At 41.0% G+C, this 21,814-nt stretch overlaps 2 protein-coding genes across 6 annotated transcripts in view; one reads left to right on the forward strand and one right to left on the reverse strand.

The window, feature by feature from the left end:
* The window catches only part of ATAD1 (ATPase family AAA domain containing 1), a 448,511-nt gene that overhangs the window by 118,598 nt on the left and 308,099 nt on the right, over positions 1–21,814 (reverse strand). The window lies entirely within an intron of this gene.
* PTEN (phosphatase and tensin homolog) overlaps positions 1–21,814 on the forward strand; it is a 93,521-nt gene that overhangs the window by 62,714 nt on the left and 8,993 nt on the right. For 3 of the 4 annotated variants that reach the window (XM_073353741.1, XM_073353742.1, XM_073353743.1), the window contains 2 exons: positions 14,189–14,330; positions 17,217–17,383. In XM_073353741.1, coding sequence (XP_073209842.1) covers positions 14,189–14,330; positions 17,217–17,383 — 309 coding nt within the window. Of the gene's footprint in view, positions 1–13,704; positions 13,829–14,188; positions 14,331–17,216; positions 17,384–21,814 lie in introns of all 4 variants that reach the window. The other variant, XM_073353744.1, reaches the window with a different exon arrangement.

Consider the following 21,814-nt stretch of genomic DNA (forward strand, 5'->3'; position numbering starts at 1 on the left):
CTTTTCTAGTCCTCTGGAATCTCACTCTTCTTCCTTGACTTTTCGAAGATAGTCGCTACTGGCTCAGATATAGCCTCAGTCAGCTCCTTGAGTATTCTAGGATGTATTTCATCAGGCTCTGGTGACATGAAAACATTTAGCTTGTCTAAGTAATTTTTAACTTCTTTCCCTATTTTAGCCTCTGGTCCTACCTCATTTTCAATGGTATTCATTAAGTTAGATGTCCAATTGCTACTAAACGTTTTGGTGACAACTGAAACTAAAAAGTCATTTAGCACTTTTTGCCATTTCCACATTTTGTTATCTCTCTCCCCCCCCCCTTCATTTGAGTAATAGGCCTACCCTGTCCTTGGTCTTCCTCTTGCTTCTGATGTATTTGTAGAATGTTTTCTAGTTCCCTTTATGTCTCTAGCTAATTTAATCTCATTTTGTGCCTTGCCCTTTCTAGTGTTGTTCCTACATACTCATGTTTATTTTCATCCTTTGTAATTTGACCCAGCTTCCATTTTTTGTAGGATTCTTAAATTTTGAGTTTCAGATAATTGAAGATGTCCTGGTTCAACTTGGTGGTTTCATACTTCTTATCTTTCCTATGTAGTGGGATAGTTTGCTCTTGTGCCCTTAATTATGTCTCTTTGGAAAAACTGCCAACTCTCTTGAACTGTTTTTTTCCATTAGGCTTGCTTCCCATGCGATCTTACCTACGAACTCCCTGAGTTTGCTGAAGTCTACCTTATTGAAATCCATTTTCTTTATTGTGCTGTTTTCACTCCTACTATTCCTTAGAATCATGAACTCATAATTTCATGATTACTTTCACCTAAGCTGCCTTCCTTTTTCAAATTTTCAACTAGTTCATCCCTATTAGTCAAAATCAAATCTGGAACAGCCTCTTCCCTAGTGGCTTTCTTCTCTGTCTGAATAATAAATGGTCTCCAATACATTCCAAGATTTGTTTGATAATCTCTCTCTCGCGCGCGCGCACACACATGGACGTCTGGGTAGTTGACTGTTATGGAGGACATTGTCCTGCTTTGGATGATCTTGTTAGTTTGTAAAAAGATTCATCCACCTCCTCTTTCTTGTTAGGTGGTCTATAGTAGACCCCTACCATGACATCACCCTTGTTTTTCACCCCTCTTATCCTTACCCAGAGACTTTCAACAAGTCTGTCTCCTATTTCCATCTCAGCCTCAGTCCAAGTGTATACATTTTTTATGTAGTAGGCAACACCACGTCCCGTTTTTCCCTGCCTGTTGTTCCTGATCTAGCTGTTCCCTTCTATACCAATATTCCAGTCATGTGTATTATCCCACCAAGTCTTTGTGATGCCAGCTGTCAGTTATATTTATTAACTAGGATTTCTAGTTCTTCAAGAGATGTCCCTGTGGGTGCTCCACTCCTGGTGTTGGTGCACCCTTGTGCCTTTGCTCAGAGATTTTTACAGCAGCATTTGCACGGGCCACACATGCACGGTGCCTGCCTCATGCACTGAATGTGCCTCAATTACATGCTTGTGGCCTGGGCTCCTCTGTTCCTTCTCTACCGTCCCCGTCCTGAGACAGAGCTCAGCAGTCTCGCTCAATTATTTCTCACTTTAGATAGTAAGCTAGTTTTTTTAGTCAGATAAGTTTCATTTCCCCCTTCTCTTTTAAAAAAAAAAAAAAATTCCTTCCTAGTTTTTTTTCTGTCTGACAGTATATACAGTGCCTGGCTTGCCATGTTTTAAGACAGGTTTCAGAGTAGCAGCTGTGTTAGTCTGTATCCGCAAAAAGAAAAGGAGGACTTGTGGCACCTTAGACTAACAAATTTATTAGAGCATAAGCTTTCGTGAGCTACAGCTCACTTCATCGTATGCTCTATGTGCAGAGAGGCCATCCCTATCTGATGGCCATTCTCAATGTTAACTGTTCGGGGGAGTCGCACGTTCCCCAAAAATGTGCCCACTGCAATAAACTGAAGGCTAGGGCACAAAAGGATAGAGACCTGAGACACAAGTTAATTCTAATGGAGAAGTGCCTCACACCTGCCTCTGACCCAGGTCAGAAGTCCTATTTTAGACAGAGCCCTCCTAAGTCCACTCAGTACAAGAAAAGAACAAAAAACAGCTAGCTTCATCACCTCACAGAGACCAGCCAGCATCCAAACAGTCTCCAACCAGGTCTGTTTCGTTGGTGCAGACGGTTCTGCAGCTTAGCACATATGATGCTCTGGGCACCTCTGGCACTGTCTGTACCTCAGTTGCCAGTACGCACTGCTCCGGTGCCGAAGCTACGGGCTTAAAGTTGCCTGCCTCTTCTAATATGGTATCACACAGCACTGCAAAGGAGTCTGTGCCTTCTCAGCTGAGCCCGTCTGTGCTGCACGCAAAGATGGTTGCTATCTTGGCACTGACACACCTACCACCTATGACTCCGAATACAGTGCTGCACCAGTCGGCACTGGCTGACCCTACGGCACCGCCATTGCATCCAGTGCTATATATTCTGGCTCCTTCAACCTCGGGACCACAATTTATTCCTTCCAGCGATTAGCTAATCTCGCCAACTCCAGATTCCTCATTATTTGGTACCGATCTCTCACCGGACCGTTGGCATGGCACCGACAGCTATCCCCTAATCCCTCTCACTTCCTCCACTTTGTCGTCCTCATCACTAGAAAAGTTTATTCACCATACCATTTCTCCCCACTTCACACTCCTACCTGCATGGGACCATGGAGATCAAGGTCATCATATTCCAGGGACTTACCACCCTGTTATGGACATCTGTGGATGGGACCACCCATGCCCTTCCCCGGACAGTGGCATTATTGGAACCCATAGGGGTCCTACAGCAGGTACCACAGTAGCCAGTATAGCCCACGTAGAGGCGACATTAGATCTCCTCCTGTACCCGTGCACGCTTCTGCAATGGACGGACAGGAGCAACCTGCAACAGTGCACGCAGACGAGGAGGCACCTGAAGCCACCCCAAACCCTCCTCCACCTCACCAGAAGACTATTATGTCCACACCCCCAGCAACAGTGGATGATTTTACTCGTTTTCAGGACCTCTTCAAAAGAGTGGCTAATGAGCTCAAGATCACTCTGGAGGAGGTATTGGAGACTCAGCATGAGCTGATCGACATATTACAACCTTAGACGTCCTCCAAGATCGCCCTACCTGTTAAGGGAGCCATTATGGACCCTGCCAAGAATATCTGGCAAACCACAGCCAGCAAACCCCCTACCTGCAAAAGGGCAGACTGGAAATACTATGTCTCCTCCTCCTCCTGCTCAGAATTCCTTTTCACACACCCAGCACCAAATTCACTGGCGGTAGAAGCAGCCAACCAAAAGAACAACCAGCAGCATTTCTGGTCCACTCCCTCTGACAAGGACAGCAAAAGAATGGACCTACTCGGCCACAAAGTTTATGCATCATCTTTGCTACAATTTAGAGTGGCAGACTATGCGGCCCTACTGGCCAAATATGATCACTGAAATTACAGGAAACTCATGGACTTTATTAATGACATCCTAGAGGACAAGAGAACAATTCAAAGCAGTAGTCTCTGAAGGGCAGATTATTTCCCGCATTGCATTGCAGGCTGCCTTTGATGCTGTGGACACAGCTGCTGGGTCTACTGCAACAGCCATAGTAATGCACCGGGCTTCATGGTTTACCTCTTCTTCTTTCCCATGCGAGATACAAAACACCATGGAGGATCTCCCCTTTGATGGTGAGAAGTTATTTGCAGCAAAAACCAGTGAGGTGCTGCACACTGTGAAGAATTCCAGAGACACACTCAGATCCCGAGGCATCCATACACCGGCAACTAGAAGAAGATAATACAGGTATCAGTCTTTCCAATGCCCATGACATCCGGCCTATACACAACAGAGGCCATACGACCACCAGCAGCAACGCCACCAGAGACCCAGGCATCAACGACGCCTTATAACCTCAGCACTGTCCCAACCCCCTCCATCTAATAAGCAAATTTGAAGCCTTGGTCCAGGATATAGAAGAGCTCCCACCCATTCCAGCGCTTATATTTCCCATCCAACCCCTTTGGTCACAGTTTACTCCCATTCTACCACAACTGGTGAGCCATCACTATGGACAGATGGGCCCTAGAGGTCATCCGATTGGGCTATTCCACCCCCCCTCCTATCCATACCCCCTACCCTGTCCCTCTTCAGGGACTCCTCTCACGACAACTTGCTCCACCAAGAGGTGCAACATCATCTACAAATAGGAGCAGTTGCAACAATGCCTGATCAGCACGGGGGAAAGGGTTTTTATTCCCACTACTACTTTTTGAAAAAGAAAAGTGGAGGATGGCGACCCATCCTTGACCTCAGGCGACTCAAGTTCATCAAAAAGCAAAAATTCAAAATGGTTACCCTCACAACCATAATTCCAGCGCTGGAGCAGGGAGATTGGTTTTCAGCCCTTCACCTGTAGGATGCTTATTTTCACATAACTACACACCTCCGCCCACAGGTGTTTTCTCAGATTTGTTATGGGCTCAAATCACTACCAATTACAGGGTTCTGCCCTTTGGCTTCTCAACAGCACACCGCATCTTTTCTAAGATTCTCACAATGGCAACGATGCACCTACAGAAAGGAGGAGTCAATTTTTCTTTACTTGGACAATTGCCTGCTCAAGGCACAGACTCTCGGGGAGGCCATGCAAGCCACGCAGATGACCATCCACTGCTTCCAGGGTCTTGGCCTGCAAATAAAATAAATAACAAATGCACATGAACTCTAGTAGTTAAGTAGGAGTTAATAGATGCTCATCTCGATTCCATCTCTCCCACCTGACAGATTCAACATCATAAAGAATCTTATCGCCAAGTTGCAAAATAGGTCACTGTCCGGGACTGTCTGCAACTTCTCGGCCATATGGCCTCTTGTACTTTTGTGGTCAAAAATTCACACCTCTACATGCGGAGCCTGCAGGGTTGGATGACCACTGTCTACAGACCGCGAACGTGCATGGCCTGAACAGACTTCTGTCCATACCTTCCAAAATCAAGGACTCACATGGTGGACTCTTCCACACAACCTCTGCTCCGGAGTCCCCTTCGTGCAGGTGTCCCCATCTGTTATTACAACGGATGCTTCCCTCCCGGACTGCGGAGCACCCATGACACACCACACCACTCAGGGACTCTAGTCACCTAGAGAAGCTTCACTACACACACATCTTTTAGAGCTTCGAGTGGCCCGCAATGTCTGCCTCCAATTTCTCCCACACAACCAGAACCAACGTCACCTACATGTTTTATATAAACAGACGAGGAGTTAAATCTCACTTGTTCTGCACAGGGGCTATGAAACTTTGGAATTGGTGCGTCCATCATGATATCCAAATTTCAGCCTCCTATCTATCTGGTTCACTAAACGCCACTGTGGACAAGCTCAGCAGATCTTTTCCCCTAGATCATGAATGGGAGATAAATGATACCATCCTACACAATATATTCAAAATATGGGGCTACCTGCCACTGGATCTTTTTGCAATTCTGACCAACAAAAAATGCCTGGAATTCTGCTCCAGAGCAGGCCTAGGAAAACACTCAATGGGAGACGCATTCATCATCAAATGGAGCGACAATTTCCTATACGCATTCTACCTCATACCACTTTTTCACAAAAAATACAAGCGGAGAGGGCCAGGGTAATACTAATAGCTCCTATGTGGCCCAGACAGGCATGGTACCCATTTTTAATGAGGATGTCAGTTTGCCAATCGGTTCTTCTCTTCTCTCCCCCTGCCATTGCCCCAACCTATTACCACAACACAGGTGTCAACTACACCACCCCAATGTAACGATGCTGCACCTGAAAGCATGGCTCATAAGTGGTTCTCTAATGAGGAACTAGACTGCTCTGAATGGGTACAGAGAGTACTATTACATAGGTGGCATGTGTGGATTGTGTTCTGCTATCTCCAAAAATGGACTAAGTTCACTCACTGGTGCTCCACCAAGCCAACCACTCCTGCTTCCGCTCGTCTTTCACTAATATTAGACTATCTTTTAGAACTTAAACTATCTGGGGTCTCTGCTGCTAGATGTATCTTTATGGAGCTAAAAATTACGGTGTTTCACAATAAGACTGGAGACACTACTATCTTTGCTTATCCCATCACTAAGCAGTTCCTCAAGGGACTCCAGACTGTATACCCAGAGATTAGACCACCCAATCAACCCTGGGATCTACACTTGGTCCTCACATGCTTGTGGCTCTATCCATTTGAGCCACTTGCAACATGCTCCCTCCTACATCTATCCATAAAAACTCTGGTTTTAGTTGCCATTGCATCTTCCAGACTTGTAGGAGAATTGGAGCGCTTATGGCTGGCCCACAGTAGACCATATTTTTTTTAAGGACAAAGTCATGCTTCAAAAGCATCCTAACCTTCTCCTGAAGGTGCATTCTTCCTTCCACCTCAATGAACCTATCCATCTACCGACCTCCTTTCCTAAACCACATGCGAACACTTTTGAATCAGCAGTGCATACACTTGACGTGCGCAGAGCATTGTCCTTTTATTTAGATTGGACTAAGCCCCTTAAGGCTTCCCCTAAACTTTTTCATTTCAATCGCAGAACGATCCAGAGGCTAATCCATGTCTGCGCAGAGACTATCCAATTCAATAGCAAACTGCATCTGCCTGTGCTACCAACTAAAGAAGGTGAATCCTCCAGCTTCTGTTAGAACACGCTCCACCAGTTCTGTGTCAACGTCTGTGGCATTCTTATGTAATATTCCCCTCACAGATATTTGCAAAGCCGCCACCTGGGCTTCAGAGCATACCTTTGCTAAACATTATGCTCTTACTCAGGGACCCCCCTGACTGACATTTGAATAGGCTGAACTGTGCTGTCTACAGCTTTCTTACCAGATGTTAACTCTGTACCTCCTTAAGAGACGCTGCTTTTTCAGTCACCTGGAGTGGAGCACCCACCGGGACATCTCTCGAAGAAGAGGTTACTCACCTGTGCAGTAACGGACGTTCTTCAAGATGAGGCCCTGTGGGTGCTCCACTACCTCCCCCCCTCCCCCCCCCGTTTCGGAGTTTGGAGCAGTCTCCATTGTGGAGAAGGAACTGAGGAGCCCAAGCCCCACACGTTGTTGAGGCAGGCACTGTGCAAGTACTGCTGTAAAAGTATCCGAGTGAAAGCACCAAGGGCCGCACCAACACCTGGAGTGGAGCACCCACAGGGACACTCATCTCGAAGAACGTGAGTTACTGCACTGATGAGTAACCTCCTCTTCTACTACTTATTCCCCATGCTTCTCTCATTAAGATACCGATTTGATTTCCCTCCATGTTCTCTCATCTCTTCCTTATCCCTGCTGTAGCTGCCTATGCTCTCCCCAGATTCCGACCCTTCTCCCATGTCTCCATAATGATGACAATGACCAAATCTAGTCCTTTCTCAGCAAACCCCAACATCAATTACCGATTCCAGCTTAGATTTCACTCAACTATAATGAAGGTTTTAACCAATCAATTAATACTAGATAGTCTCTTCCCATCCCCGCCCCGCCACATACATTGGTCTTACTGAGCAAATAGACAAACAATAATTTAACCCTAGACATTTGGACAGCAGAATTAATGGGTATAGTATAGGTCTCTCTGAATGGGAAGATGAGAATGACTTGTATTCTGAAATGATACTTCAGAATGGTCACAATTGAACAAGATCAGATATCTAAACAGTGTACTGACTGTTCCAGCAAAACCTGGCAAAGGTAACTAACAAATATCTGTAGAATAGAGATGACAGTCTGCAAACAATATGAAAAATGTGAATCTTCAGTAGGTTTTATTAATCTCCATTAATAGTCAAATGGGTAGATGCTGATTGTTGAAGCTGTCATCGTACAGTATGTATGATTAAGCACTGTACAGTAGGAAGGTGACCATCTACATATTCTAGGGACAAGCTATGGTTCAGTGTTCTCCTTTGACGGAGAGTAATGATGAAATCCCTATGGAGGTTCTAGTTGGAAAAAAGAAACACTTGTTAATTTGTATTTATTACAGTGATATTTTGTTCTGATCTGTTAACTAAATATTCTTGTTACCTCAGATTGCGTGTATGATTTGAGTCAGTCCTTAAGATCCCTGTCTGTTGTCCCACCCTCTGTTTTTTTTTAAAGGGCCGGGGGCCGGATAATGTTTATCCACACCAAGGATGGTTTTTAGGGTAAATAGTGAGGTCCTCAGATATGTGATTTGAACCATAAGTACATATCAATGTTCTTATGAAAATCATATAACTTTAAACAAAGGGTCAGAGCCCTATTTAAAGTCTCATGGTAAATACCTAAATATCATGTTGATGATGATAGACAGTCTCTGTTCTCTAAGATCTGCTGTCTCCCCTCCACTTTGATCTGATTATTTGCTTGAGGATAATATGCACTAAGTAATTTTAGGAATACTGTTTATAGACAAGTATAATTTTAAAATGTAGTTTCTAAGAGTTTTTGTACTTCCCTGAATGTCCATTATTATAACTTAATGTTGTATTTCAAGTGCTGTTCTTTGAAGATTTATAGTTCCTGATAATTAAAATCCTAAGTGACTTACTGAGAATTGGGCTCAAAAGAACAAACTCTGGCCCAAGACAACCAACTGCCTTTTTCTGTTGGGGCAAAGACCAAAAATTGGCTTTAATTTGATGCTAAATTCTCTCCCCAAAGCAACCCACAATGTGCATATAGCCTGCTTAGAGGGGTTCAAATCCCAGGGGACAGTAACCAGGGAGAGTTTTGAAGTTAACAAGCAAGGCAAATTAATTCTCTCAAGAGTCTTGTGGCACTTAAAGACAATGTAGACAGGAAGTATGAATCCAATTGCAAGAGGAAGTATGACTAATTGAAGAGTACAGCCGCCAGTATTTTTATGGCTCACTTTTCCAGTGTGTCTGTATGGAAGAAGTTTCCCAAAGGCCTTTGCAGCACCAGATGGGTAAGAGAAGCTGAGGCTACTCTTGAATTTCCCAGGCAAAGGAACCGTATCTGTCCTACTCTTGGCCAAAATAATGGGAGGACAAGGCAGTTACTACCTCTGGCAGGAGCCATTTCAGATTCTGTCAGTTATCTGGGACAGAACTTTGTTATTAGATACTTTTGGCTCCAAAGACAGTAGAATGTGTCTAAGCCCACTAAAGAAAACTTGATGCCAGAAGTACAGGCTGTCAGCCCTTTCCACCTTGAAGTCAAAGTTTGACTCCCCCCACCCCTCCAAAAAAAATAAAATAAAAAAATGGACAGACGAAAGATTAGAAGTGAGTGTTTGAAGTATTGGATAGAAGGTAGCACAGTAGTTCTGTTACCCTGGAAAAGAGGTTTATCATGTATCCTCTACTCTTAGACCTAAGATACCCGAATATAATGCTTTCTAAAATTCAGCATAAAAAATGTATTCATACAAACAATACTTTTCAGCATCAATAATTATTTCAGGAGATCTACTTCCTCCTTATTGCAGGTACAAAGAGATTTGGAGTGCTTCAACCAGTGGTTGATCTGGGAATAGCTAGCTTTATTGCACATGGTGATTTTAAGATGGACATTAAAGCACCATTGTGACAGTGAAGCCAGGGAACTTTCCTGCATGTTCCCATAAAAAGAGGCACTGGCATCCACATCTAGTGCCTCCTCAGAGGTGGTTCTAATAGTAGCTATGGCACTACTAGTAGGTTCAGGCTTGGTCCCAGATTGAAGCAACCGTGGCAGTGTTATAGTTTGGGTTGTTTCATACAAGGGCCCCTTTTAACATCTGTCCACGTCTTGATGTTCCTGTCTTTGGAGGAACCGCTCTTTGAGCCAGTGGAGTTGATGTCAAGATTGTTCTGTCTGAATAGATCAATGGGTATGAGTTATGTTCTGAAATGGTGTCTCAGAATGGCTATAATTGGAGATCTGACTTTGTTCAAATCATGTCCATCGTGTCATATCTGAATGATTTATGTCTGACCTAAGAGGCTGATTTAACATATTGTACTCAATATTTGGGTGATATCCTGTGTTTAAAATCTTGCAATGCTTCCAGCTTTTGATGTTGGTAGTGTTACCCCAGTGGAGCATTTACTAGAGGGACAGTGTTAGAAAAAACTTTTGGGTTCTGCTTTTCATGACATACTGTCCATGTTACGGTGCAAAAGTAAAGGGGGAGGGAGCATCAGCACATTTAGAGTCCGCTCAGGAACACCATCCTGGAAGAAATGCTCCATATCCATGTTTTGAAACGTTGGGTCTTTGCATTCAAGTCTCAGTTTATTTTTCCTTCTGGTACTGATGTAGAAAGACCATATCAGTGAATTCAAAACTCTGGCACACGTTTCAGTAGATCTAATTCTGTGGGCATACACTTGCCTAGCATCCATACAATAAGCTAGTCTACTGGGAAAACACCAGCTTCTCTAAGGAATGATATATCAAGGTGGATTAAAAAAAATTTTTAAATCAAATTTTAAAATTTAAATTGGATTTTTTATTTAAATCTTAGTTTATTTTTAAAACTAACTTATTTATAATTAAATTTGAATTGATAACCTTGAGGCTTGAGGCTTAAGGCTTGAATTTATTGTAATCTGTTAGTCATTTGAATTAATTAAAAATATTTTGTACATATTTGTTGCCAACCTTTAAAGAAAGTCAAACCACTGCATCGGTGTAAGTCACTAGCTAAGCACCTGGTACCAGGGATTGTTGAAGTGCTAAACTAGCTTTTTTTTATATCAGTAGCCTCATCTGCAGGTGCAAAGAGAATATTTTCTTTTTCAGTTTATTCAACTAGTTCAGCTTGCTCACTAGTTCAATAAAAGTTAAGAAACCATTTGGGAGTTGAAAAGGCAGGAAAGCTTGTTTTCCTCTTCCACTCTCTGAATAAAAACCAGGTGTGAGAGAAGATCTCCTAGTTCTGAAATTTTTGAAGGGCACAGTGACCAGAAACAGTTCAATTCATTCACTACAGATTCTTTTGTTTAATAATTGTTAGTTTTAAATGCAAAACATATTTTTGATAAACATTTTTCTAATGTATCCAGCACATAAAGCTAGTTTTATTTAATTAATAAAAATACTTTTTATGCACTTTTAATTACATTTTAATTTCTAGCCAAATAGAGCTTAACAAAAAATACAAATAAAAATAGTAAATAAGAAATGCTTCATTTACCATGTTCTAACCAAAGTAAAAATTTAAGAATCTGAATAAATGGGGGTTAATTACTTAACGGCATAGATGTAGTGTGTTCTCTTGGTTAGCAAACAGAAGCGATAAATTTAGTGCAAAGGCTCTATTTAGTTGCAAATCAACATGTTGTAATTATCAACCTTTCTTTAGGAAAATAACTCAAATACAAATGCAAAATCTATTTAAATCAAGGTTTCCCTGTTTGCTAATTGAAATCATGATTAAAATTAATTCACCCTAATAGATTTCTCCTCTTTTTTGTCATAACTCTTTCTTCAATAAGGATAAGCAGACATACCATGGACTTGATTAAAACTCTCAAGTATTTTTTTTTTCCATAAAACTATACCACTTAAGCAAATCTCTGCTTTTTCCTTCTGCTTTAAGGTCCTCAGGAAAGCAAAAAAATGTGATATTCCACTTTAGCGTAGTGTACCTATCAGTGTGTTTAGGACTAGAGGCATAAAGACCCTGTCCTTTGGAAATAAGAGCCTAGTTGATTTGAGGCATAATTGCTGTCTGTTCTGAAAGCAAATTGGTCATTGTTTCCGAGATGTGCCAAGCTGCCACTTGGCAAGATTGGAGGGTTCACCATCTACTTCAACAAGTGTGTTTCTGCCTAAGTTGATACAGCATTCAGAGTATAAGCTGTTACCATATAACTATTTCTCCCTCAATCTGGTCTTAATGTCAGCAGACTTGGTAAGGATTGGAGAGATTCCTGTACAAAGTGTGTGTTCCAGAGTGGAGATGTTATAAGTAGAAGAGGAAACTTTTTTCTATCTGTATCTGTTTTCCTATGTAGCTCCCCCCTTCTGAAGTCCTGTCAAGCTGCACGTTAGTCATTTTTAGGCTAAGGGCTATGTTTCTGAATTTAAACAAAGTCCAGATTTGTATTAGGAAAATACTTAAGCTCCTTTAAGAAATGGATCTGCTGAAGCAGCTGTTGAGATGATGCCCGAAGTCAAAACCTTGTCATCAGACTGAGTTGTCTGACAGCTACTTGTAGACATCCATTGTACAGGTACCATAGGGGAAAAAAACTATTGTATGTAATACAGAAACATTTCGAGTTGTAAAAGGCCTTATTTTTGCTGCATTTTTATAAAGGCAAAAATTAAGGCTGTCAAACAATTAAAAAAATCATGATTGTGGTTTTAATCACACTATTAAACAATAATAGAATACCATTTATTTAAATATTTTTGAATGTTTCATACATTTTCAAATATATTTCAATTACAACACAATACAAAGTGTACAGTACTCACTTTATATTTTTCTTACAAATATTTGCACTTTAAAATAAAGAAATATTTTTCAATTTACCTCATACAATTACTGTAGTGCAATCTCTTTATTGTGAAAGTGCAACTTACAAATGTAGAATTTTTTTTGTATAACTGCACTCAAAAACAACAGTGTGAAACTTCAAAGATTACAAGTCCACTTAGTCCTACTTCTTGTTCAGCCAATCGCTAAGACAAACACCTTTGTTTACATTTATGGGAGGTCATGCTGCCCGCTTCTTATTTACAATGTCACCTGAAAGTGAGAACAGGCATTCGCATGGCACTGTTGTAGCTGGCATTGCAAGGTATTTACGTGCCAGATATGCTAAACATTTGCATGCCCCTTCATGCTTTGAACACCATTCCAGAGGACATGCTTCTCTGCTGCTGATGGCTTCTGTTCAGTACTGATCCAAAGTAGTATGGACTGACGCATGTTCATTTTCATCATCTGAGTCAGATGCCACCGAAGAATGTTGATAATCTCATATTGGTACCTTCTTTTGCGTTTTGTCAAATCTGCAATTAAAGTATTGTATTGAATCTGTATACTGAATCTGTATACTGTAAGTTACATACTATATTGTAGATTGTTTTGAACTGTATAATTCTCGAGGAAAAATACTGACCATGTTTTGTCACTAATTTTGTTCTGAAAATAACAAATAAGAAGCCAGGATATTTTTTGATTAACTTATTGCTGCATTCAAATTGTAAAATAGTTAAATCAGTTTAGGGAAGTTATTCTTCAACTGTAGTTTCTCAAAACAAGTATTTAATGCAGTGTAGTTGAACAATCTTATAGTGTGACAGGGAGTTGGGCTAGCTGGCCTAATCTAATAGATCTTTCCACTTCTAATTTCTGTGAAACCTCTAGCAATGGGTTTCATAATGGAAATAGTAGTAGCACTATAATTTTATAGGTGGTGTTAGCAAGCATGGCTACAACATAATACAGACTTGAAATCTTGTAGGAGCATAAATCCTGTAAAGACTTTTTAAAAATACAGGTGGTTCATATGTCCTTCTTACGAAATATATGCTGCTACTAATTGAAATCTGTTTTTCTAAAAAGCAACGTCATGTTGTAGATTGCTTTGTGGACCTTAAAGCCTTTTGAGTTTTTGTATTAATTTAGTATATAAAATTGAGGGTAGCATTCCATAATACTTTTTGCCTCGTATCACCTGTAGAACTTATATGTACATGAGTTGAAAAATCCTTTAGCACAATGTAAGAGAAGCTGGACCCTGTGCTGTTATGCTGTTTCGCTGCCTCTCCTGTGGTCTGCCTGCATTTGAAGATTTTGCAGGAAAGGTAAAGCAAGTGTGTGGCTGTGTGTGGAAAGAGGGGAAAAAAAATGTATAGAGGAAGCCTTCACCTCTCCTTATCCCTCACCCCAAACCAGGAAATTGCTTTCGAGGCAGTTTTTCCCCTTGGCTAGTGGGTTTAGGCTTTGGACTAACGGGTTTGAGGTAACTTTTTTCCAGCCCCTGATTTCCAGCAATGAAGATGGTATTACCACTAAAATGCATAAATGTTGAACTTGTGTCCACTGTGACTTTATACTTAGAACTGATTTTATTAGCTTGACTTTAGTTACAGGCAGGAACCACTTAATGTGAATACTAATTAATGGTTTGGATTGTTTTTGAAGTTTGGCTTCTCTTTATTTAGGGAGTAACTATTCCCAGTCAGAGACGCTATGTATATTACTATAGTTACCTGTTAAAGAATCACCTGGATTATAGACCAGTGGCACTGCTGTTTCATAAGATGATGTTTGAAACAATTCCAATGTTCAGTGGCGGAACTTGCAGTAAGTACCCTTTACTCCATATTAATGGATCTTATCTTCTAAAATGTATAGGTAATTGAATTTGTGTATAGTTACTTATGTAGCTCCTTGCGATTGAGGCAACATACTAAAGCCATTACATAGCAGGACCAACTTACCTTTTTAAGCCGTAAGATGTCTTAGCAGTATAAAGAATCCTGTTTAGAGTCTTGGACTCTGTTGGGCTCAAATCCTGTCAGGAGGGGGCTATGGACTCTTTCATCCTTGTAAGACTTCTGTGTAGCCTGTGTGGGATTTAACAAACCTTACAAACAGGTGCTGTTTCATTAAACTTTAAATTGGGAAACATTTAAAGTGGTTGAGAAGTTAAAAGTACATTTGTTTGGTTATTCAAAAGTCAGTTAAAAACACAGCAACATTATTGAAATAATACTGCTGAAAAATAGTTTTGGTTCTGTGAGTGGTACATAGACTCTCAAAGGCAACAAAATCCCCATGATTGTTGAACCAACTCATGACTTTTTTTTAATCATTGGACTCTAAAATACGTGATTCTGCTGGATATGTTATGTCTATATGCTTCTTTCTGAAGGAAAGTCTTATTTCAGAGGCTTATAAAGTAACATATCTAGCTCGATGTAAGTCTGTCTGGTTTGCGAGTATGCTGTATATTGGAAAGCAAATTGTCAGCTGACTTGAGTTGTTTAATGAAAATCTGTATTCACCTTTGTCTTTGTGAGACTGAATTTCAAAGTAATTGCATGGTAGCATGCATTCCTATTCTGTTAATGTACAAAAATGTTGCTTTCCATCATTTTGGAATTACTGTAAGGGGCAATATACTGAAACTAATGCCATTGCAATATACAACCTGAACATACATAGACTTAAAAGCAACCGACTGCAGGTTTTTATAGAGATACATAAAAACTAGCTTGATTTGCAGGAACAGGAAGGGAGGAGGCTGTCTGCAAACAAAAAAGAGAAACCACCAAAATGGTAAAGTGAAGATTGCACAGATATATTTGCAAATATCTGTTCAGCACAATTCAGGCCTCATTGTACAAAAAGTTAATGCTTAGTTTTTTTAAAATTCTCCTCGGATGGCTTTCTACATTACCAATCTGCATATAGGTTTAAACATGTACTTTTTGATAAGCTTCTCTGTTACTTCTACTCCTGGTGAGTTAATGAATTATTAGACAAATGCATTGAAATACCACAATGTGTTTTTCATCACAAAAGTGTGGTTTCTATGAGGTTTTAAATGCCATTTCAGGTAGCAAACCTGTAATTGACTACTTCTTGAATCTGTGTTCAGTTTGTACTTGTTGTGATGGTATTAACTTCAACAGACATAAAGAGCTAAATATTATCACCCCTTCTGTGAGTTCTGAGGCCCCTGACTCAACAGGATCAATGTGGCTTTTCTTCAGAAAGGGGAGTGGTGGCAGGATTTGAAGACCCTGTATATGAGGGTTTGAGCAAGGAGATGCAGTTGTAAGTGTTATGCTATTCAGTCCTGTAGCTAGAGTGCTCTGGCTGTAGACTCTACAATTCTGAGGCTGCAATAATAGATTCAAAGTTGCTTCACAGTCAAGGGCAAGATTAATTCCCCAATCCCAGGGGTGGCCAACCTGAGCCTGAGAAGAAGCCAGAATTTACCAGCGTACATTGCCAAAGAGCCACAGTAATACGTCAGCAGCCCCCCATTAGCTCCTCCAACCTGCTCCCAGTGCCTCCCACCCACTGGAAGCTCAGCACCTCCCCCTCCCTCCCTGCACCTCCTGATCAGGTGTTCCATGGCATGCAGGAGGCTGGAGGGGGAGGAGCGATGGCACTTTAGGCTCAGGGGAGGGGGCAGGAATAAGGGGAGGGCCTGTGGCAGAGCCAGGGGTTGAGCAGTGAGCACCCCCCGGCACATTGGAAAGTTGGTGTCTGTAGCTCCAACCCTGGAATCGGTGCCTAGACAAGGAGCCGCATATTAACTTTTGAAGAGCTGCATGTGGCTCCGGAGCCACAGGTTGGCCACCCCTGCCCAATCCCTTAGATGCCCAGTGAACAGCCTGGATTAGATATTAACAGATAGGATTTGACCTAAAGTGTGTTTCTAGTCTTAAAAGTGATTGTGATAAAGTTGCTGAATTTTGTTTTCTTTCAGTAATTTCTAGATCAAATATGCTTAGTTTACAAGCGTAAAAGCTTTTCTAACTCCTATCCCTGCAGACTTAACTTGAGTTAAAAGTTAAATTGCTAATGTTTTATGGATCATCGCTAGCAGTAAAGTTTCTGTGGGCCGGATTAATTGAGATTCGATAGCCCTGTTATTGTCAGTGTCTGTACATTTGTTGAGATTCACATTTTTGACACAGTAATTGGGATTTAGTTAACAGTTCTGTTTACATGTAAATCATAATAGAATCCAGTTTATTCTGGCACAACTGTCGTGGCTCTACAGTGCAAACAGGATTAAAAAGTAGAAAACTTACGTACAGTAGTGTCTGCTTTTTTTTTTAATGACAAAAGTGTTTTGAATATGCAAAGGGATCAAACTATTAAGAAGTTGTCATTTTTACAGTCGCTTCTTACTATAATTTTATTATAAATTAGAATGTAGAATAAACATCTAAGCATCTTACTATGGTATCATAGGTGGAAATTCTGACATTACGAGAGTTACAGGATTCTGCTAAGCAGTGTTTTTATGCTTTAATGTTTTAAAAGATCTTTCAGAAAAGTGGTTTATTTTCTTGTTTACCATATCACATTGGATAGTTCTAAATACATACTTTTAAAATTTGTTGTACATATTGCAAATGATAACCCTTTGTGAGTCCGTTAACCCAGGTTTTGACAGTTAAAAGGTATTACTTGTGAAATGATACTCTTCTGTGTTTCACCATGCAGATCCTCAGTTCGTGGTATACCAACTAAAGGTAAAGATATTTACCTCCCCTTCAGGACCCCCAAGACGAGAAGACAAATACATGTACTTTGAATTCCCTCAACCATTGCCGGTGTGTGGTGATATCAAAGTAGAATTCTTCCACAAACAGAACAAGATGTTGAAAAAGGTTTGTTCTCTCCATTGAAGAAAATACTGTAAAGGTGCTGTGCAAGTGGGAACTGGGTGCTTCTGTTGTAGGGCTTGGGTCTATTAGGAGTTATTTTCAGTGGTGAGGGTAGCTGCAGAGATGAAGCCTATGACATCTTGTTGGCCAAAATCCTGACTTTAGCCAGTATTAATTTTGTGGCAGGTCTGAGAACCCTTTTGAAAGACGAAGAATGTTGTGTGTGGAAGGTAGGTAGAAATTGTGCTAGAGAGGTATGCATGCAGTAGCGTAGATATGGGGTATCTAACTGAAAGAGGGAGTCGTGTTCTTTTAAAAAAAAAAAAAAAAAAAAAATTAAAAAATGCCTGTACACTCTTATGTGGTGAATTAGCTTTCAGATAAGCTATGGAGAGGCATCTAAAGTGCTAACTTATTTTACCTCTGTCTCCTGATAAGCATAAACTAAGGGGTTTTTTAACCTGTAGGGGGAGGGAGCAGTTGAGAGAAAAAGGTAAAGTTTAGATTAGCTTGGAACACCTTTCATTCTTTTATAACCAATTCTATATTTAATAGCCATTATTACAATGCCACAATACACGGGCAAGATTTGCTGTCCAGCGGACCTTAGATTCGGAGTTAAGACAAAACATAAACTATTCCAGTATTATCTTGTTCTTAGGAGACAAGAAGGCAAGAGATTGTAAAGCAAGAAGATGCCATCATTTTCTAGCCAAATGCATACATCTCATGTCTTTGAATAACGTGTATGCAATACGTTGTGGTGGGATGTAAAGGTTTTATCAGCTAAATTTGTGGATGACTAAATTACTGACAATTAGCAAAGCTACGAACAAATTATGCATGTCATTCCAAACAAATGTAGTTAACCTGTGTACTACTCCACCATGTATCCTGTATTCACTCTTACTGTTTTTTGCAAATAGTTGTGAATTTTAACCTTTTGTATTTAATTGGGACAATTTCTTATTCGTCACCAGTTAAACCAGGTACCTTAGTTCAGGAGATGCTATAGAGAGCTCAGAGAGCTATCGACATTTTCTAGAAATGTTTAAAATTCCTTTTCTGAACGTAAAAATTAATGAATATAAGGCACAGTGGTAGGTGTGGGGAAAGTAGCATCAAGGGGACTTCCAGTTGTATAGCCTAGACTAAGAAAGGTGGTCATAAGGGAAATAAAGAAAACAGAGATAGGAAGGAGCAGTATCCTTGTCTTACTAGGTTTATCTTGTGATTTCCTCTTACACTTTTAAGACTCTATTTTAAATGTAAACTTTAAAAAAAAATCTTATCTGTACACCGTGCCCTGATATTCTATGATTCTATGTAATAACCGTTCTCATGCCTGAATCTAAACCTTTGAGAGTATTGGGTGAAGGTTTAAATGTAAGCCAGGCCCCCTACTGGTCATTTCATGCCAGCTCCTCCCTGGTATAATTGCTGTCCTTCCAAACTGATGTGACTGTTTATATTGCCTCTGGTCAGCCAAGGTGCTCCCCACGAGGTCCAGTATGTCATTTGCTATTGCTTCAGGATTCTAGTGATTCTTGTTGGGTAACTTGTTAATCTTTTGTGCTTTCTTCCAGCACAGTCAATTACAGTACTAAATTTGTAGTTTCCATGGCACACTTATCAGTGCTTAGATATTTGTTTTCTCAGCACTCTTTTCAGCACAGACCAGGAACCCTTTTCTGCCCTCCTTTGCAGCATGGGGCACGGGTCACTTGCAGGCTTAAACTAGTGTAAATGATGAATTCTTGGTAAATTAAACTCTTGAAACCATGATTTGAGGACTTCAATAATTCAGCCAGAGGTTAGGGGTTTATTAGAGGAGTGTGTGTGTGAGGTCCAGAGGAGCTTAGATTCGGAGTTAAGACAAAAGGCTTGCAATGTGCAGGAGGTCAGACTAAAGGATCATAGTGGTCCCTTCTGACCTTAAACTCTGAGTCTGAGAACCAAGAAGGACAAAACTCTATGCCAAGAAATACGACCCACTTCCCTGGTCAGACTGCTTCCTGCATCTGGCAGAAAACCTCTCCTCGTTGCACTACAAGGAGAAATCACCAGGGTCTGCTCTCAGAAACTCTCGTCCCCGCTTCTTGATTGCTCTACGCCTTGTGTAGCCGTTAACACCAGTGCAAAGTGGGTGTGAAGCACTACCATTCTTTATTTTGGTAGCATTTTGCACCTTTGTGGCATGGTGTAAATGACACCGTTGTATAGGGCAATGGAGACTTAGGGCTTGCCTACACTGGAAATTTGCAGCGCTGTAACTTCCTCGCTCGGGTGTGAAAAAACACCCCCCTGAGCACAGCAAGTTTCAGCGCTGTAAAGCACTAGTGTAGACAGTGCACCAGCACTGGGAGCCCTTCGTGGAGGTGGTATTTTTAGAGCGCTAGGAGAGCTCTCTCCCAGCACTGTGCCGTGACCACACAAGGCATGTTAACGTTGCCAGTGAAGATGTGCCCTCAGACTACAGCACCTCCCACTGAGAGGATTTCTCTTCCTTTAGAGAAAATACCTGTATTCATGATGTCATAGGCTTCCAGAAATAAACCAAGAGCAGAACTTAAAAATAAACACTTTCCTTCCAAGATTCTGGCTTATTCACACAGGCAGTCATGGAACCATTGAGGGGAATTGGGGCTGTCATCTCTGACATCTGCCCTTCCTGGGTATTAAAAAGAGAGTAAGGAACACCTCAGATTCCTAAGACTGTCAAAACCTCCTTTTTACCAACCTAAAACAGTCTCTGCTAGAGACCCTCCCAGTGTTTTTATCTCTTTCCTAAACATGCTAATCAAGAAGCTAACGAACTCAATACTGTTTGGTTTCAGAGTAGCAGCCGTGTTAGTCTGTATTAGCGAAAAGAAAAGGAGTACTTGTAGCACCTTAGAGACTAACAAATTTATTTGAGCATAAGCTTTCGTGAGCTACAGCTCACTTCATCGGATGCATTCATGAAGTGAGCTGTAGCTCACGAAAGCTTATGCTCAAATAAATTTGTTAGTCTCTAAGGTGCCACAAGTACTCCTTTTTGTCAATACTGCTTGTTAACTGCTATTGACCTGAATCCCCTCTAAGGCTTCAGGGAAGGGTAGTGAGATAGTAGTATTTTTTGCCTTGGTTGATAACCACCTCCTCTCCATGGTCAAGGAAGTACACCTGTGCTTGTTCTCGATCTGTGATATTTGATACTACTGATTACCAGATACTCCTGTCCCAGGTCTAAGAAACTGCTGTGTTTGCAGAAGACCCCTGAAATGGCTCATATCCTTCCTTACAAACCAAACTCCATTAGTCATGGCAACAGTTCCTTCAACTCCAGAGTTCTGTAACTCTCCGTTACCTGGAGTCCCATAAAGCTCAGTAATCTTCCACTTATTATTCAGATCTCAACAGTCCACTGAGAGTTGGTGAAACACAAGCTGAAGTGCCAGCAGTATGCAGACACCCGGCAGAGCAACTTGTATGTCGGATGTAGATAGCAAACTCCCAGTTTTCTCAGTACTTAGCTAAATTCAGCAGCTGGCTAAAACAGAACCCACACAAGTTAAGGAGATAGCAAAGAGGGAAAGACTTTGAACACCTTGTAGCCTCTCTAGCATTCTCCATTATCAAGAGCATCAGCTCTGATTACTAAATCAGTCCTCAGCCTTTCATTTCTTCTGTGCTATTGGATGCCTAAATAGCATGATATAAATGCCCACTTTCATCTTTCATTGTCCATGCTATTTGAAAAAAAGCTGGCCACAGTATTGAACACAAGCTTTATTGTTGCAACCAATTTTTATATAGATAGATATAAAGCAAAACAACCTGAAACGGCTCCAACAGGTACAAAAGTCAGCAACACAGGTTGCTGTTAACTCTTCATTGGTACTCTCCTTTCGGCCCTGGCTTCCCATTAAAACAATGCAGTTTAAGCCCTCTGTTGCTGATATTCATAATCCTCTGTGGGATTTTACCCTTACTAAATCACAGGTTACCTCTCTTCATGGCCATGATCTCCCATGAAACTGTCATCCAGTTGGTGAGTGCAGGACACTGACCTTTAATAGAAGCTTGCACTTAGACTGTGGAACTCCCAGAAGCGGTAACAGTGGCCATAAAACTGACAGCTTTGAGAGAAATACAAAATTTGTGTCATCTTAGCCTTTCCTCAGTTTCTTTGCACACACATTTAATATTTATGAACACACAAATGCATATGTATACACAAGACCCTGTAAAGCTAGCTAATATAGTTCTATTCCTGCAGATAGAAACTAAGAGTAAGTGCTCAGATACTAAAGATGTGGGATGGTGCTAGGTGGGCAGCAAACAAAGGGAGAGAAGGAAGGCAAGCATTTTCCATTGCTTACAACCCCACTTGCCTTAAACTAAAAACCATGTAAAGTCTTGATCACTAGCAAGACCTCTACCATTGCCTGC

Source organism: Lepidochelys kempii, chromosome 7 (assembly GCF_965140265.1).
Source record: "Lepidochelys kempii isolate rLepKem1 chromosome 7, rLepKem1.hap2, whole genome shotgun sequence".
Classification (NCBI taxonomy): domain Eukaryota; kingdom Metazoa; phylum Chordata; order Testudines; family Cheloniidae; genus Lepidochelys; species Lepidochelys kempii.